Genomic DNA, 20,950 nt, shown 5'->3' on the forward strand with positions numbered 1-20,950 from the left:
GAATGCAATGATTGGAGGTTGCAAGATGTATACGTGAGTGCAAGTGGAGGTTTGCCGCTCATTCAGAGGAACAGAGAGGGTGAGGCTTCTAGAAAGTCTCATTGTGAAGTCACAACCAATTTACTGACAGTAAACAAACAAAAAAACAACAACCCATGCCCACCCATGCCTTGCCCTGACATCTTTTCCCAATGTTGTGCAGTTGTGACTGGCAGCCAGAAGCCGAGGCGCTGTCCAAGGTGCTGAAGAGAGACCTGCTGCTCATTTGATTTGAGTCTCAGCTCCAGACAGCACCAGCTGTCTAGCACGTCTCTGAAACAACTCAAGAAAATGTTGTTCAGTGTAATCCCAGTGCACTTTCTTGGGACTTTTATGTCTTATTTCTGCAGGTATGGCATTTTTTTTTTTTTTTTTGCTGATTCATAAATCTGTTTGGAGAAATAACATCTTTACACTGAAGTGCTCAGGCATGTCTTTGAAAAACTGGGAAGATAATCTCACTGATTTGCTGTACTACTTAAGACCTGTCAGCAGATTAATGTGTGAAATCTTTCCTACAGCGAGTAAATGGCAGGGCTTTGCAATGACGTCACATCTCCCCAATGAGAGAGCAGGGATTTGTCCTTTTCCTTGGCTAAGCCTCATTACACACTCACATACGCAGACACCCCTGTCATGTCTTTCCAGTTTGCTTCTGACGCTTCTATATTCATATAATTACTAAGAGATACTTTCTGAACAGCTTTCCACTGGTCATTTCTAAGCCAAACAAATAAGCACTGCTGTCCAGTTCAATACAGTATATACAATGTGGTATTTGTGTACGTGTTCTATTGATCATGGTAACAGTAGGTTTGTTTCCCTACTTTAATACTTATAATACTAATAATACCAACTTTAATACTAATACTTAATATAATACTTAATAATACTTAAACATTTAAATTAACTTTTTTATATAAAGGTAGCATTTAGCTTTTGCCGCAGCATTTCATTTTTGCTGTGGTTTCAAGAAAAGGTTTAGAGAATCTGTAAAGTTTCATTGGCAATGATTGGCATACTAAAATTTTATTATCATTACAAGCCTTAAGACTTTTAGTTCTCTCTCTCTCTCTCTCTCTCTCTCTCTCTCTGAGACATTGTATGTGTGCGTGTGTGAATGTGTGAGTGTGTGTGTGTGTGTGCGTATGTATATGTGTGTTGAGAGGGTGTATGTGTGAAGAGGGAGTCATGTTCTGTCATCATTGTGTCAGGGATATGAAATGTCAGTGCAAGGCTGTTGGAGATATCTCCCCCACAGTCACAACACACACAAACACTCACACAGCTGAGCTCTCCAGTGGTGCGCACACACACACACACACACACACACACACACACACACACACACACACACACACTCACACTTGTTCTGTAGCACACAGATCAGAGCATGTGAAACAGCCATTTATATCCCAGTGGTCCAGCAGGAAGCATATTCTGATGCGGCGCTACCTATACGCTCATGTGCTAATGGGCCAGTGTGAGGGCAACAGCTGCCTGTTCATTACTGCCAGTCTCTAAATATGTAACGTGAAATCCTTCCAGTTCATTTATGATCCATATATGAAAGACAAGTGCAATTGTGTCCAATGATGGTATGTTTTTGCAGTTGCAATTGGTATTCACGTTAACTTTTTTTGTGCATTTGAATTGAGCTACATTCTCAGCTTATATTTAATTAGGTATGTTTCCATCCAGCTATTTTTATGCACATTTTGGGATATCGCATAAAAAAACGTTGGATAGAAATGCCAAAATATGCATACATTTTAAAAATGCACATAAAAAAAGTGTCATTCTGCAATGCCTGAGCAAAGTCTGATGTCAAAGTGGTTTGGTATAATTACCTGGCAAGACTGTTACACGACTGTGTTCCCAAACAGCAGGCATCCTCCTCAGAAAGCAAGATAACTTTATTGCACTTCTTCTGCGTGCTCTGAGGGGCGAGTAAATTATTATATACGAAATTGCTATATACAGTGGCTTCTCCTATACTGCAGCAACTTCCATTTTTCTTAGTGATATTTAGCGCCAGTTTATCAGGGAGTGACATTGTTTTCTTTCTGTCTCACTGGATGGAAACGGTGCTTTGTTCACAAATATTTATGCGATATTACAAATTTGGATGGAAACATAGCAATTGAAGTTGGCATGAAATGTAAGTTGTGATAGTCTTTTCTTACCTATTGTGACTTCTGATATCTGAGTTAAACGGCAAAAAAATGTAGGCTGGGACTTTATTGGATCATTGGATCATTGTGGTTTGCTATTGCTGTGTTCTCTTGTGAGTGACAGGTTGTTGTTACAATTGAAAGGGAAGGTATTTTTATTAAAGATTATGAGAGCACAAGTATTCCATAAAAACAAGAATTGTCCATTTTGATTTCATGGTGACTTTAAATTCAGTCAAACAAAGGGTGCATATGACTTTTGTTGGTCGTATGGTAATCATACAAAAAATGCATGTGTACACTTTACATACAAATAGCTATGAATACTAATCTGATCACCCTGTTTTTTAATAAGCAAAACAGCAGGGGGACTGTATTAGTAGGCATATATTCATGCATTCCATACATTTTTATAAATACAGACTATAAGAACTGAATTAGATTGGATATCTTCATTATTATGTGTCATTGGAAGTAAATATTAGCCAATTTGATGCTTTCAGACTACCATGGGTTATCTTATAAAATAGATTAGTAATATTTGTAAATACAGATAATTCTACCTGTTCAATTACATTTCCGTTATTTTCACTCTGCTTAGTATAAACCAACTGACTGATCCAAGGATTCAGTCGGCTGTATGAGGATCAGACTGACTCACATTTAAGCTGCCTGCTTATCCAAAATACAGGCATGGAATCCATATTTATTTGCAACACTTCTCTGAAGTGTAATTTAGCTGAAAAATCGGACCATGAGTCATATGTCAGTGAGCATTTGGCTTGCCATCAGAAACCATTCGAGTCTGGTTTCTCAAGTTGCGTTTCTTGTGTCTGGAGAGAGTATGTGTGATGATTCGTAATGGAACGAATGAGTTCACAGCACTTGATTGTCTTGTGTGAAGACATTCACTCATCGGATCTGAACACAGCTGAGTAACTAGTACTGGATGTTCCTGTATTTTCCACCAGCCATATGCTTATCTACCAAACGTCTGATCTCATTAATAATAACCTGGGACAGTGCTTACCATAATCCCTGTGGATATACTGTATAAGGCTTTGCATGCATATGTTTTTGATATTCCTTTGTGTAACATGTGGTCTCACATTGACAATATGAGATTAAAAAATTCATTTAGACCTGGAAAAGTTTGAGAATTTCGAGCATTTTTTTTGTAATACTTTATTTTACAGTGTGCCTGTCACACATCTTACATGTACTTACTATAGTAATAACAGTAAATTATGCATAATTACATGCAACTATGCCTAAACCAAACCTAAAGTTGTTTTTAGAAAGGAAGTTAACAAATGTCTTGTTTTTCATTCATTTAAAGGTGAGGTATTGTGAGTTGCTGAACTTGATGGTGTTTTTCTCTCCATATATGATCTGTTCTTCCATTTTGTAAACATAAGAGGACCACAATGAAAATTAGCCTTTGGCTTTTTTGTGTATATTATCCTCAACATTTTTGAAATGTTGTATGAACTTTCTTTGTACAATTTTTTTTTCATACATCAAACCATAAATATATAGTTAGTATATGTTGTTAATTAATGTTACTCAGTATGTATTTGTGTAACTACCCAGTAACAAGGACACCTAAAAATAAAGTGTAACCCATTTTTAAATAAATAAATAAATATTGTGTTGCAAAAGCAATGAAGATGTATTTAAGATGCTGCACAATTTCTTGGTTGTCAAATTTGTGGCATTGTTCATGTGAACCACTGATGGTCAGATGTTCTTGATTCCATTGAAGCCCAAGATGCTCTTTGAATCGTTTCAAATCATGCAGGAGAACATGATCATTAGGTTTTACACAAACTTCATGCAGATTGAGTGCTACTGTCGTTACAGCAATTAGGTAATCAAACTTGCGTATTACAGAAGGAATCTGCCTTCCTTGAGGTATTATGTATTACTTAAATAGCTGTCGGTATTATTTGCTGGTTGTAAAAGTACTGTGTGATGTGTTAGTCATAGCTGGATTTTGACATCTAGTCCTGAGAGGGGCAGTAAATGACTGTCTATAAGAGGGAGTCAAATAAGACCGGTTCCACCCTGCAACACTAATCAGAACTGACTGAGCAACACAATGAATCCACATGTTAATGTAGAGAAGAATAGAGAAATGTGGGAGAGGAAGGGATGAAGAGAGGGAAAGTTCAAGTAGTCAAAAGAGTGTTCTCTCTTCTCTGTGTAATGGTTAATAAACCCTTTTTATTGTATCATTCCCCATCATTTGTTGCATCATCAAACTAAGTGTCTGTAACCTTTAGCTTCAGAGCTCTAGGAACAAGTGCTTCTGAAGTTCCAGATTCTGTATGAATCAGTGAAACCACAGACAATATGAAGAGGAGGAGCCAGGCCAATTATTCAAATTTGCTGAAATTGCAATGATCAACAAATGCAAGATGAATGGGATGGGAACATGATATTGGATTACACTGGACTTCACTACAATAGCAGATCTTTTACACAGAAAGACCAAAGCTGTAAGTCCTCCTGGAAATCACAATATATATACAGTGTATATATATATATATTAGTTTATATTATTATTATTATTTTTCTCAGAATTGCATGAAATAAACTTGCAATTGTGAGATAAAAAGTCGCAAAAATAAACTGTTTATATCACGCAAGTCTGAGAAAAAAGTCAGAATTGTGAGTTTACATCACGCAATTCTGAGAAAAAAAGTCAGAATGTGTACAATTGTGATAAAAAAAAGTCAGAATTTTCGAGATGTAAACTTGCAATTGTGAGAAAAACAGTCAGAATTGTAAGATAAAAAGTCGCAATTATGTTTTAAATTATATATTTTTTTATTCCTTTGCGGAAACAAGCTTCCATAATTTTTCTTAGGCATAGCTTTTGTTACACTGGCTAATTATTTTAGAAACCACTAAATTATGTTTCATTTATGCATAAAAACTATTTGCAATATATAAATAATACATGCATTAGAACATATTCTCTGAAAATCTCTATATCTCACAATTTTGCTTCTCATTAAATTGATCGTTTTTACGATGTTTAGATAATGTTACTAGAAAAGAAGACAAATGCTGATAAGGAAACTAGTTTTTTTTTTTTGGCAGTGAATACTTTTTTAGCCTGATTTGGTCTAAAGATATTACAATTCTCATATTATTTTGGCAGGTTTTATTGGTGATTTGTTAAATGCTATTGAAATAGAAGCTTGGCATTAGTTTTGGAGATTTCAGGCTTTCCACAGAGCTGGAGTCTGTTTTGCATATCTGACTGAAAGTAGCTGTCTGGTGTGTTTCAAAGATGGCCTAAAAGGACTTTGGTCAAACTCATGATCAGTTCAGTCAGTGTTTTGAATGTTATTCCCTTTAACAGAACGAGATTTAAAAGGAGATGGTCTTATCATAATCTTTCAGGCTTTTTCAGATCACATATTTTCCATTTAACTTTTTAGGAACTCCCAAGTTGCTTCTTTTAACTTGCTTGTGTCAGGAAATTTGTTATTTTGGCACTTTCATTTATTAAGTAAATTATATATTTCCCCCCATTATCATGAATATGGATGAGAAAAGAAATTATATATTCCCAGTGAGTCTATATTTGTGCTGCTGTTAAATCTAAGCAACTAAGCACAAATCTTATGCAAGCTTGCAAACATAGTAAACATGAACCTAATGAATATTCAAAAGGGGAAATTCTTGTAGTTTTAATTTATTGTATTGCCTTCTTTATTTTATTTTATATTTTTTTTCAGAAAAACTGCACAGAATGCAAGTTTGTTGAGTAAATTAAATAAAGTACTGTTATTCACCAGTTGGCTGGTAATTTTATTAAGAACTTTTACATTGGGTTCAATGCTTATATATGCTTAATGCAATTAAATCAGTTGTTGGGGAACAAGTTGTGGTTAAAACAACCACATACCTTCATATGAATATTCATATGAATGGCAAGTAATGGGAAGAGGTTTCCCCATGTCGTCTTAATTGGTCAGTATGGCAAAAAGCTCATTTTGGATCCTGAATGTGTGTGTTTGTAGTCTGGAAATTCAAATTGGGTACTTTGAAAATCGAAATAAAAACAAGACCTTTGCTTTGTGGCTGACGTGTTGAATTGCAATGGAGAATCTAAATGGGTTGCACAATGCTGAACTTACCCGAATCGTAGCTGATACGTTATAAGAAAAGAGCAGGGAGGGGTTGTTCATGAAAAAATGTCCTCAGTGTTTCTCACTCTAATTCACACCCTGTCTTGTGTGACTCTTAATTTAGCCCTCATTAATATCATATCAGCCTCCTTGAATTCACAATGCAGCCACCCAATTTCATCAAAAACCAGAGGGCGGTGATCATTAATAGCACAACATCGGTTCCGTTAAGTCTCCTTAAGTAAATACATTGAAGTTCCTGACAGGAATTACATTTTAATGTAACACATTAGCACTGGGAGTGTGAGTCAGACCCCTCGGGGTCCAGCCCAATGGGTTTGAAGGACCTTATTAGTGGGGTAAAATCTCTGTTGAGTGGCCAACCCAAGGTTCTGACCCAGTTCAGTCAGACCAGATACCACAAGTGCGCTTTTTTTCTGAATAACAACGGAGAAAAATGTAAAGAGAGGCTAGAAGAGGGGAAAATGGAGAGCAAGGGCCCTCTCATAGTGTGCTTGAAGAATCCATCTTAATCATGAACAGATGAAGCAGCATGCCAAGCACACTCTTAAGTACAGGTAAATGAAAGAGCTCTTTAGATGAAGGGAATTTATTCCTCTTTGGAATGGAGGTTTTATGAACTCTTTTAGTATTTTCAAATATATGATTTTCAAATATTACACTTTATGTTTTGGACTTGTTGGTTCAGACAAGCTGGTTCACCAATAGGTCAGATATCTCAATAGAAATCCATCACCTCTGAACTCAAATCAACAGCAAAAGCCATTAAGCCTAGGCCTAGGTGTGGGCTCTTTAATCCCTCTAAATTAGCCTTTGACCGTGACCAATAGTGGAAGGACAAGAGAGATTACAGAAATGCCTTGATGAAGTCTCTTTCTGTTTGGATCAATAGAGACTCTTGGCTTCTAGATGAGCTGAGGGTATGGCAGCTCACTCCAATGTCTTTGAGGTTCTGAAATTAAAAACAAAACAAACAGCACCCTTCAAGTAGAAGTCCAGCTAAAACAAATCATAGAGGTAGATTCACATTGGAAATGGGACATTTTATGGTTTGAAGAGTCTGTTATTTTACCAGTGGTTTTTAAACTGGTTTCAGGGATCCTCAGGGGACCACAAGGGGGTGCAAGGGTGTCCATGAAAATATTGAGAGAAATTGTACAAAATGCTTTTTTATGGCTCTCATAACAATGAAAATGTGATATTATTATTATTATTATTATTATTATTATTATTTATTTATTTTTACAACCACCAATTTGATCATATTACTAGTTCATTCTGCTTTTAAAAGACTATAGAAATCATGAGATTAATTGCTGCTATTTTATTTTATTTGGAAATAGTTTGTGGGGAAAATGATATAAATATATAATATAATTAATTGTATTTTTTTTTAAATTTGTACTTAATTATTTTTTTCTCTATATAATATAAATGGGTTTTCATACATTTATTTTTATACATTTTATAGCTATGTTTATATTTAATAAGTCTGTTGCTCATCAGTAGATCACTGACAGACACTAATTTTAGCAGATTCCGAAACACTTTTAGCCAAAGCAACATACCATGCATTCCAGCAAGACATTTTTTCAATACATTTAAACCCATGACCTTGATGTTGCTAGTGCTATGAGACCAATTCAGCTACAAGAAAATTTGTTTACAAAGCCAAGTAATTGAAGAGTGTGAGGGTTAATACTTAGAAAGTAAATGTCTTTGAAAACAACATTGAAGTCTGCTTTTAGCATCTAGCTGTTAAAGGACAATCACACATCTAATTAATATTGGAGTTCAATTTATGAAAACTTAGTGAGTCACAGAGCAGAACGAAGCCTAGAGCAAAAATCACTAGACTGGAAAATGGTGTTGGAAATAAGGACATTACAAAGAGTGCCGTAAAGCCCAATCTACTGTAGTCAGTCCTACGATCCCATAAGAGAGTCTTTAAGGTAAAGAAGTTGTGTAAATTGTGTCGAGCACGCATACTCTTTCTGTGATGCAGAAATCACGCACTTTGATTGAGATTATTCAATGTGGCTGATTTCTCTCTCCTTTTTTCTGCTCTCTAGTTCCATGGTTGCTTGGAGACCTGGAGGAATGCTGGGATGTAGAATGTGGATCCTCTTCATCCTTGTACATTTCACAATGGATCTGTCTCTGTGTGCACCAGCGGGCCAGGGGCTTACCCTCAAACTACTGCCCAGATCAGTGCCCCGCCGGCAGCCGCACCCTCTGCCCACCCGGGACACGCTCAACGGCCAGCACTTGAGGACTCTGGGTGTCTTGCTTCATGGTGTTCCCCCTCCCTTGCCATCACTAGGTAACCATGGGGAGCTGGGGGGCAACAAACTGTGGGGGCGGAAAAACCGCCGGTCTCTCCAAAAACGACAACTTTGTTTGGAGTGTAAATGGACCCCCTCCGACAAAGGGAAGTTGGTTGCAATACCGGAGGGGAGTAAATCTGATTTAAATCTGCATTTATCTCGCTCACGGAGGCAGCTGAAAGGGGACGGCTATGACTCCCTGGAGGGGAGGACCACGACAGTGGCAGGATTTATTGACTGGGGCCCCACAGGGGCAGACGAGGTGATTGAGGAGGAGGCGAAGGTGACCCCGAACACCACCGTCACCTCTTTAGCCCCCTCCACCACCACAGTTACCATAACTAGCACTACCACACGCAGCCCCCAAAGGACGTATGCGGTGATTACAACCGTGCATCCTAAGAGGCACAGCACCACACAGCCAAGCAACTCCAGAGTGACTGCCAAACCACAGAAACCTTTTGGGGAGACACCAGGTAGGACATAAATCTTAATGGCAACTGTTATACTTTTTTTTTTTTCATGTAGCTTTTGTTTTCTAATCAGTGTAAGATATTTAATCAGCTTTTGGTGAAAGGTCATTCATGAACATGGCACAGAGGTTCTTGGATCACAAACCACAATGCAGTGTATCAAAAACACTGTGTGGGTTCTTTGAAAAACTGTGGGTGGAAAATACTCACGAAGCTGTAATTGGCACACAACTGCCCAGTTATTTACAGCAAAGAAGGTGTTTGAATTGTTGAAGGGCCAAGAGCGTGCAGCTAGCTAGCTTTTTTTGTAAAAATATTGGCTTAAAATTTTAGTTTGGTGTGAAACACCTCAGCTGCTGTATAATTATGGAAAACAAGCAAATAGGGAAAAATAACACAATGTACTGGTGTTGCAATTTGGTTATTTTGGTTCTTAGGCTAATGGGAATGTGGTGTCCAAGTAGAGATTATCAAGATTACCAAGTAGTAGCGGGACGAATACAGAGGAAAGATGGCAATCCAGTGTTGGCTCTTTTTTTTTTTTTGTCTGAACGTGAATTGAGATTAAATTTATAATGAATTGGCCACTCATAGCATGAAGAATCGGAATAACAGGAAAAGGAACTGGTAATGACATTCTTGGAAATATAGTGTTCTTCCATGCTGTTCAATAAAATGATAAAAGTCAGTGATCTTTTTACACACACACACACACACACACGTAACATAAATTATTATATATTTTATATTATTTAATATATAATTATATATTTTATTTAAACACTACCGTTTTATATTTTTGAAAGATGTCTCTTATGCTCGTCTAGTCTGCATTTCTTTAATTAAAATCATAGAAAGCTGATTTTTCAGCATCATCATTCCAGTCTTCATTGTCACATGATCCTTCAGAAATCAATCTGATATGCTGATTTGCTGTTCAAGAAACATTTCTGCTGGGGATCAATGATGAAACAGTTGTGCTCCTTATTTTTGTAGAAACCTTGATGCTTTTTATACTTCAGGATACTTTGATGAATAGAATTTTTTGTCTCAATGTAAACGTCTGCCACTTTTGATTCATTTTCTGAAGAAAAAAGTAATTCCTTATGAAAAAAACACACAAAAAAATGGTAGTATATACCAGTTAGGTCCTAACAACTGTCCTGCAGAGGTTAGCTACAACCCTAATCAAACACACCTGAACAAGCTAACCAGTGTCTTTAGGATTACTATGGCTATAGTTTTTTTTTTTTTCAGGGTTGGAGCCAAACTCTGCAGGACAGAAGCTCTCTAGGACCGAACTTGGCTACCCCTGGTATAAACAGTTTTTTTTGTTTTGTTTTGTTTTTTTAAATGTTGCCTATTTAGTCTTTGCACGTGCAGAGGCAGCAACAGGGTTTCTATGCACTTCTAGTGTTACATTTATCATTTTTGGCTCCATTGCATAATCTAGACTAGATATCATGTCCCTGGCATGACAGAGTAGCCTACATATGTTAAACTCAGTATCTGTCTGCTGTATTTGTGTATGCTGGGATGATTATTCTAGTCTCTGTCCTAGAAAGATGATGATTGGCATTAGCTCTCATGTATGCCATTAGGCGGCAATCTGTCCTGTCTGTTTGGTATTGCACAGTATTAGGCTAGTCATCCATTCAATGCAAAGTCCTCTGATGTGTTCCATAAATCTGTGCAAAAGGGGGGAATGTCTTGACACTTTCTACAAATTGGCTTGACTCTATGTATGCCGTGCATTGAGATCTGTTATAGCCTGCAAAGTGGACAAAAGTTTAATGCACAATTAAGTTTACAAAAGAGCGTGGATCAGTGGCAGACATAATAAAAGACAGATAGCATGACCCTACGTTGATGATTTGCAGAAAAAGATGTTTTAATCCCTTAATTCTACACTACTGTGAAGTTATTAATCTTCACACGTTTTGCACATTAGCATGTCATAGATTATATTAGCTGCAAAGGATATTAACAATAAAGACTCCCATAAAATTAGATTCATGGTGAGTAATATACAAGCAAGAATAGTTTTACTACTCCCCTGAATGGAAACTTACATACATCCATGCATGTCAAATTATATTTCAGCACAAAGGTCAAACTCCAATCAAATGTCAAGGCCTCATTAACCATAGGAATGATTAGCAAAATGAAGTCAATCTGGAGTGACGACAGCAGTGTCATTACATCTAAAGGCCAGCGCAAGGTTTCTCTTAATCTCTAAAGTGCTGTTCCAATAATCCTCTCTGCCTTTCTTCTTCTTCATTTCGTCTGATCTTTATAAAGGCGAGGTAAAATATCAATCGCACCTGACAGTTCACAACCACCCAGTCTAACAGACTAATAGAGGACATTGTAGGATAATTTCAAATGTATGTCTCATATATTCAATTCAATTCAATTCACATTCGTTTGTATTGCGCTTTTCACAATACAAATCGTTTCAAAGTAGCTTTACAGAAAATGCATGAGACAAAACAAGCTTTTATCCCACTATGATACAAGTGTGTAATTAGTGGCATAAAATGGAATTACAATGTATTTAAAAGGCCTGACTGGCCTGGACATAATATAACAATGGGAGAGTGTTTGAAACGTGTTAATTATTTGTTATTTTTGCATTATTTATTTATTATTAATTATTTTTGGCTGGCCTGATTGCTGATGCCCTATCTGGCCAGTGCTGTAGGCAATTACTGTATCATCTCATGTTTGCTGACATGCATTAAATATATTTGTTGCAAATTCTGCTGACTTAAATATTAGGCTGGCTATCATAGTTGAGATTTTGAAATGGCTAAAATAGTATTCAATTAGGATCAATTAAAAATATATATAATAAATAAAATTCATGTTGTATTTTTTTGTTAAGATGTTACATGTAAAAAATTAATGACACAATAACATATGGCTAAAAATACAAATTATTATTTTTGTGGTGAAAATGTTGACATGGCAAGTTAAAATCTCAACTTCTGGGCAGACCAGCAGAAAAAAAAGAGCTATTGTACCAGTGTTACCTTATATAAATAATTTGCCTGATATAAATCATTTATATAAAAAGTGGATGTAAATATGCTGGTTATTTTGTGCTTTGCGGGAACCCTGAGGTAGTGGCTCACGTTCGAGAACTGTCACAATTTGTGCAGTAAGCAGTTTAATCTAATATTTGCCGCTAAATTAATTTGACTGGTTTGTGTTTTTTTTATTTTACATTTTTATGCTCCTGGGTTTAGAAGCAAGTGTAATGGGTTCCTACAGACAATACTGCAGTGTTTTTGCATATTTTAATCATCTGGTGAATAGGAAGAATAGCGGTGTTAATTGCAGTTTTAATACAACTGAGGCGTGAAAATTGAATAATTTGTTTGCTGCACACAGTCCGTATAGCTCTTTTTTAAGTTCTATTTTGCCATGGGGGAAAAAAAAATGGTAAGTCACTCGTCAGTGACTCCAACAAATAACAAGCAACCTGAGAATATTAAAACTTAATGGAACTGCAGATGGAAAAAAGAGCTTGCTGATAAATAAATCCCTGAACACAATCATTCACTCTGTTCTACGCTGTCCACATGGAAAGAGTAGTAAAAACATCAAATGCTGTTTGGTGTCTCTTGAAGGTCTTATATTTGTCTCAAATGTCAAGTGCATTATGTAGTATGCTGCTTTGGCATGTCTTTCATATATATATATATATATATATATATATATATATATATATATATATATATATATATATATATATATATATATATATATAGTATGAAAGTGAGTTCTATGTAGTGCCCTTAAGGGATGCCATAATTATCCATCTCTGTCGAGCTACAGCTGAAACTGTCTGATGAAACGAAATACCTATCAAGGTGAAATCTCTCCGCTTCCTCATTCAGCGAGCATCCCGGGTAAATTTAGCCCTTCGTAAACACCTGGACCAGTACTAAACTGCTTCTGACATATAGAGTAATGGGGGGAAAATAAGCAATGGGCTTTGAATACAAAACTGGAACATTGGACATGCATACGAGCTGGTGTTCAGCTGAGTTTATGTCAGAGCAAGGGAAGTGCATGGAGGTCAGTGTAACTGTTCACATGCCAGATTTAAATCCAGGACTCCAAAAGCCTCAAATCCTTTCATTCTGGCATTATAGATGTTTTACAATTGCTGAAAATGTTGTTATCATTTACTCACCTTTTGTTCCAAACCTGAAGGACTATCTATCTTTTGTGGAAAAAAAAAGTTTGTCCATGCAATGAAGTTCAATGGGGTCTAAAACAACATCTGAACTTTTGAATTAGTGATTGTGGTACACTTTAGTTTAAATTCACATTCTCACTATTAGCATGCATATTACTGGGATATTGGCTGTTTATTAGCATATATTAATACCGTATTCTACATTCCTTAATCCTACCCAATACCGAAACTTAACAACTTCCTAACTATTAATAAGCAGTATTAGGAGTTTATTGAGGCAAAAGTCCCAGTTAAAAGTTAGTTAATGCTGAGAATTGGACCCTAATCTAAAGTGTGACCGAATTTACTTATGTAACCAGGGACAACAGCTAGTTTCTATCCATTTTTATTATATCAAAAAGAGCAGCTTGGACATTCTGCAAAATACCTCATTTTTGATCCACACACACACAAAAAAAGTCATTTAGGTTTGGAACAAATATATGACAGAAATTATTTATTGGATGAAATATCTCATAAATTTTCTTTTAATAGCGGTCAACTAATACAGTCTAGAAACCCTTCACTCAGTTTAATGATGAACTATATCAAGCTTTTCCCCAAGGACCATTGCTTCTCAACTGTGTGCAATGCATCAAGTACGAGCTTCTCTCCATCAGCTCATTGCTGACTAGACTATAATCTAGAGTCACGTATTATTCCTGCTGGTGACAGCCTTGACTTTGCGGGTCTGTTGATACAGCACAAGGCAGATTTTATCGCTGCAGACCAAACATGATTCAGCTGTTTACCCATCAGTTTGTCTGTGTGTGTTTGTGATTGTGTATGTGCATTCAGAGAGGTCAAGGTGTGGCTGGTTAGCTTAGTCCAGTTAGTCTCTGTTTGTAGGGACCGTAACTACACCATCTTGTTACATCTTTTTTTTCCATTGATGGCCAACCCAAAGTAGCAATTTTTTTTTTCTTTGCGAGCAACATTTACATACACAAATAATTAGTTTTGCTATATTGTATATATGGAAAAGTGGAAAGTAAGTGAATTAGAAGTCAGCACCCATGAGTAAAGATGTCATATTTCAAGTGGCATACTTTCAGGGGTCATGTACCTGCTGAGATGAATAGAAATTCGAACAAATTGCTTTCTCCTGGTTTTATAAACGTGCATACCTGTGTATGTGTGTGTCCTTTGTCTCCATCTAAGATGCTAGCATTAACATGAAGATCACAGATGGAGCCGTCAGGTTAACAATGTGCGTGAGTTGATTAAAATGCCTTACAGTCCTGCTGTTCAGCACTGCATGCTTGTTATCACGTCCCCAGGCTCAAAGGTTAATTGAACATTTAATAGGGAAAAGTCAAAATTATGCATTTATCCAAGCCATCTTGTGCTTAAAAGTTAATGGTTGGAGAAAATATATTTTTAGTTAATTTAGTGAAATTATGTTGTGATATACAAATAACTCCTAATAACGCTCTGTTAAATGAAGAGTGTTCAATGGTAAAATAAGATTTATAATAATTACTGGAGAGCTGGAAATATCATTTCTATGTTCCACTCAAATGCATTTTCTCTTCTAATCCACACCTAATCCTTCTTTTGTAGATGAACAACAGTAAGTTCTATTTTACTGTGGGGAAATACTTTATCTGACCTGGGTCTCACATGTGAGTGTTGAAACTTTCGCTAAACCATTTACGTTTTTATTAAACTTTTTTTTTTGTTTGTTGGTGTTTTTCACCTCAACATAAGCTCTAGCCTAATCGAACGGGACTAGTTTTCCAGGGTGACGTTATTTAATTTGCAAATTTAATCCCGTTCGAATCTGCCAAGTCTGTGTTTTTCTCACACAACCTCTGTAAAAATTCCAGAGCAAATTACCTACTGTTTTTCGGCAAACCAACGGTCCTCTGAGAAGTCTAATCCAGTCCGAATGCGAATGTCTGTGGCTGTGGAAATGATTGTGATTTCATTCAGATATGATATTTTAAAAAGACCAACAGTATGACTGCAATCAAACTCTTAAAGTGCATATCAACATACTGTCTGATAAACGTGACACACACACACACACTCACTAGAATTATAATACCCATAATGCTCACATACTATAGCTCTTCAGTTTCTCCCACCATGGGGCATAGAAATGTTTTTAATTGTGTTTGTCAGTAAATAAGACAAATAAATATAAAAGTCATGTGAATAACTTAATTGAAAAATATATGGTGTAAATGTAACGGTAACACTTTAGAATACTGTTCCTTCATTAATGAATAATTACACAGGAACAAACGAGTAACGAATTATTAACATTCTAGTAACTACTATTAACTAACAAGAAACTCTGATTAACAAATTAGTAAGTAATAGCGCTCAGATGAATGTAGTAGTTCACTATTAGCTAATCAATAACTACTATTTTTTTCATATCTCCCAGAGAACTACTATCTACAGGTTCATAATTAACACGAATAATACATAATTTACAATAAAAGGTAATGGTAACCCACATTCTAAAGGAACTACTAATTATTTGGATCAGTATTATAAGTGAAAAACATGATAACTACCTAATATTGACTGAAGTCATTGTAAGCTTTTGAGATTTTTGTAAGATTTTGAATAGCAATTCCTTCCAATGGATTTGGTAACACTTTAGTCATTACTAGTGTGTTCCCATGATCTTCACTTTAGAATACTGATCCAAATAATTAGTAGTTCCTTTAGAAAGATGTAGTAACACTTGATTCATTACTATCCAAAACCTTACAAAGGCCTTAAAAGCTTACAATGACTTCAGTCAATATTAGGTTGTTATCATGTTTTTCACTTTAGAATACTGATCCAAATTATTAGTAGTTCCTTTAGAATGATGTAGTAACACTTTATTCATTACTAATGGGCTACCATTACCTTATATTAAACATTGTGCATTATAAATATTTATTAACCTGTATATAATAGTTCTTATAGTCTTTAGTGAGGTATGAAAAATAGTAGTTATTGATTAGCTAATAGTGAACTACCACATCCGACTGAGCGCTATTACTTATTAATTCATTAAACAGAGTTTCTTGTTAGTTAATAGTAGTTACTAGAGTGTTACTAATGCATTACTCATTTGTTCCTGTGTAGTTATTCATTAATGAAGGAACAGTATTCTAAAGTGTTACCAATGTAACACAAAAAGTAGCATTACTTATTAGGTTAATGACAAAGTATGTAAAAAGAAATTGTCAATATTGTCAAAAATGACTATAGTTATAGATCTACACTATGACTTTACAGAAGACAACAAAAGAAATGTTAAATAAATAAAAAACAAATATGTTAAATACACTTTTACCTCCATTCACACTACTTGTAACATATTATGTCCAATGATCTTCCATTGTGCCACTCCACCCTGGACGTTATTATTCTGAAAGAAAGACATCATTTTAGGCCTACCAGATGACCTAGTATTGTAGCCGCATACAGGGTTTGTGAGATGTTTTAAGGTGCGCTGACTTTAGGTAAATTGCTTTAGTCATTGCTTTCAGTTTGATGTGTTCCAGTTTTATTAAAAGGCGAAATTTTACTTGTCAAAGGTGTGCTAAATTCACTCACAAGTCCTTAGGGATGTGTCTTACCTGCATTGTAATACATGAACTATAATATTTTAGAAGTGCTGTCTTTCTCAAAATTGTTCATCCAATAGGACCGTTCGGTTTCACTGAGGTAAACCTTTTAAAGATGTGATAAGCTCACAAGGCTGCACTGACAGACAGCTGTGAAGTAGTTCCATCCAGGACAACTTCATTATCTGTTAAGTAATACAATCATAGAGTCTACTTTGACCACCCCTCCCTCCCGCACTGTACAGAGCGATTGGATTATACAGGGGAGCCTTTGACACTGGGAAAAGGCATTTAGAATAATTGCTTTGGATTTTTTTTTTTTTCTCTTTGCTCTATTTCTCTTGGCCTTCTTGCAGTAAGGGTTTGGGAACGCTGTAGCTCAGTGGAAGTTAAGTGAGATTGACACCTTGACATCTACGTTAATTGGCAATCGTGAACCATCAGCAGGTGCGATGAGAGTTTTCCAGCGATCAGGTGGGGCGTGTGGGAGGACAACAAACGGAGCCAGGGGGACAAGGTTAACACCAGGAGGAGGAAAAGACTTCAAACACTTTCTCCCCTCAACAGCTCCAATGCATTAAAAATTAGAGCTGGATATTTGCAGTTTGTGGGTGTCAGTTGGTTTGCAAAGATTTTTATCTAGCCAGTTTCCACAAATGAATGAGAGAAGGGCACACAGCAGGAGTCAACAGCTCTGCGAACAGAAAGCTGATGCAATCAAACGTAAATGTAGCTCGATTCACAAAGAGCTCAAGGATGTAACTGATAGAGATTTAGTCATTCTCACTGGTCTGCGAGAGGAGAACTGGTGCAGAAATAACAGTTTTTTAAATAATGTACTGTGCAAATAAGGTTTACACATGAGAAAGCCTGTACTTGTATTACTATTCCTATTATTGTCCATGAATAAGTTATGATTCCATTCATAAGTAGAACCCTCTCATTCACATCCATTTTTCGGTCTACGCACTTTAAAAACTTTTGAAGAAGTAATATTCAGTGGCCATGAAGCACATTCTGTTCCTCTGCTGAATTATAAAGCATCATTCTAGAACTGTGGGCTTTCTGTGTTACATCACACTTGTTATGGGACATAACATAAAAGAAGATATTTTGAAGAACTTCTTTTATGTTCCTCAGAAGAAAGAAATTTTGAAAAAACAATGATTAAATATCATGATTAAATGATATGTTCATTTTTCCATCTTTGAGTTCAAAATATATATAAAAGAAATGTTTCTTATATTAGAATGATTTCTGAAGGACTGAATTATCAGCAGCTAATACTCAAGTTTTCCTCCTCACAGGAAGAAATTACATTGTATTGTATTAATATGTCCCATTATTATGGTTTTACTTACTATTTTTTTATTAAATAAATGCAGCCTAGTGAAAAAAAACAAGACTTATTTCAAACACTATTTGAACGGTAGTGGGCATAGAAATTCTTATATAGAAGATAAAAGTTTGCAAAAATAAACAGTCAAAGAAGTTCAAACAGTCAAAGAAATCATAATATATAAAATATAAAAGCAGCTAAAGGGTTAAAAAGGTCCATAAGATGTCCTCAATAACTACTGTATATTCCTATATCTGTCATTAGAAAGAGGGGTGCAAGAGGGACTTAGATTCTGAATTTGGCTTTCCACTGCAAATCCCCATATTACAGAAAATGCATAATTGCTTTTAGAAAATGATTTAAAAATAGATTCCTAAACCCCAGAGATTCTGTATGCACAGAGAATATATGCATAGACTCATCATTTTTAACACGCAGTGAAAAGCGAACAGTCATCATGGAAGAATGATTGCTCTTGCCGTCAGTCTCTCTTTCTCTCTGAGATTTCACTTATAATCAAATTACAACATTCCCATTAAAACTAAATCCACTTTTTAGATTACTGTGAAAAATCACCGGTGTTAGTGCTGGGATATGCACCGAACAAATTCCAAGGTGTGATTTTGGTGAGATTGGTGTAAAGTCAAATTTAAACTTGGCGTCTGCACAGCAGTTCATTTGAAGTTTGATGGATCTGGATACTCATGCATACTAACTCTGAAGTTACATTTTCACATTCTTCCCTTTTGAATGTGAACTCAAAGCTGTTGCTTTGCCATGAGTACTCCTTCAGCCAAACCGCAAAATGATTGAAAGCACTCAGTGAAGGCATCTCCTTTCCACTTCATCTCACTAGCCCTTTGCAGCCATCTGTAGCTGCAGATGCCAGGCCCGGGCTGCACTAATAGTGCATTTAGCTGACAGATCCACACTATGTCCCGCTCCAAACCTCTAAATGTCCTTTAGGTGGATAGAGGAGTGTCTGTCTCTGTGGTCTCTGCTCTATGGGGCCCCAGCAGCACAAACTCATAACCTTCAGTTAAAATACTGCCCCCTGTGTATGTGTCTCCTTTGCATACATTTTTTTCAAGGTCCTGTCTGTTAAAACTGTGCTATTTGGGTTTTATATTTGTCCTAGATTTTTAAAACTCTTTTCTTTCCACTACTGTCCTATTTTAATGTCAGTCTCATGACATTTCACTTTGTTAGGCCTAATTTTGTCTGGACCAGTTAACTCTGCTCTTATTGGCCACTAGTAGGTCTTTGCTAATGTGTGTTGTATACATCCTGGTTCTAAATATTTTTTTGTGAAGAAAACACTACATGGCATATGCAATTCAATGTATTTCCAATTTAAACAGAATAGTCAGCAGAATACAGTATCTTTTATGATTTGATTGGATTGCAAAAAAATGTCCTATGGTATTATTGATATTATTGATCGCAGGGATGTTGTGGAGGATAAACACAGATTTACATTTCTTTTGTAGTACAACATATTTTTAAAATATGAAGTTAAATTAATTGGTGGACATGTGTCGTGACTGACTAATGTGATCATTTGTGAATCGTTTAACAAAAAAATATATAGTTTTGACAAACTAGCAACCTCTCCCAATTAAATTCAAATACACTGGCTGACCCAAAAAAAAAAAAGAAGGTTACTGTTTGGATTAAATAGGCAAATGCATCTTTGTTGTCAATAATGTATTGGCAATGTCTTCCTACATGGTTGTTTAAGCTACATTCTCCATTAATTAGGCTGTTGCCAAACATATAGCATGCTACAAACATAATAATCACTGCAATAATGATCCAATCTTAAGTATTTACTATCTGAAGCATTTCCCTTTTTAAATCCAAACAGTGACTTTTTTGTCGTGTATATACATGAATTATTGTTATTTATTACATTTTGATTTGAACTCAATTCAATTAAATTCACAATTATTTGTGTAGCGCTTTTCACAATACATACTGTATTGTTTCAAAGCAGCTTTACAGAAAATGCATGTTTCTACAGTACAATTTAGAGTGATCTGTTATCAGAGATGACTGTGTCCAAGTAATGTCCAAATGTACAGTTCTAAAATAATACAAATCATGTAGTTAGCTAACATCATGTATTCATTATAGGCAGAAACATTGAGCTCATTAAAGCAATTATTACAAGTTGTGATCGTAATGATTACAATAGAAAATTTGGCAGTTGTGTATGTCGATTTAGAGTTGGCGTCATCTGAAGTCCTCGCAGGAGTTGGCATCATCTCTTCACAGGTGTTCGGTCACCTGAAATCCAAACTGGAGCTGGCGTAATCTCTAGTTCTCTAGAAACAGAAAGCAAATGGAAAATAATTAGCATAGTTGCTTTTCATAACATTTCAAGCAAAAGATGATAGTCATACGCATTTCATCTGATACAACTGGAGTGCAAGTTTATGAGATGTATTATGTAAACGCTTGGCTAAATAGATGTGTCTTTAACCTAAACATAAAGGCTTAGAGGGATAGTGCCTCTGAGCCCCGAACATTATGAAGGAGGCTAATCCAGAGTTTAGGAGCCAAATGTGAAACAGCTCTACCGCCTTTAGTGGACTTGGATATC

General features: G+C 35.9%; 1 protein-coding gene across 1 annotated transcript in view; it reads left to right on the forward strand.

The window, feature by feature from the left end:
- Window positions 1-20,950, forward strand: part of ajap1 (adherens junctions associated protein 1) — a 49,175-nt gene that overhangs the window by 18,098 nt on the left and 10,127 nt on the right. The window contains exon 2 of the mRNA XM_079898153.1: window positions 8,452-9,182. Within this exon, the coding sequence (XP_079754279.1) occupies window positions 8,452-9,182 (731 nt within the window). The remainder of the gene's footprint in view (window positions 1-8,451; window positions 9,183-20,950) is intronic.

This window comes from Squalius cephalus, assembly GCF_949319135.1.
Source record: "Squalius cephalus genome assembly, chromosome: 16".
Classification (NCBI taxonomy): domain Eukaryota; kingdom Metazoa; phylum Chordata; class Actinopteri; order Cypriniformes; family Leuciscidae; genus Squalius; species Squalius cephalus.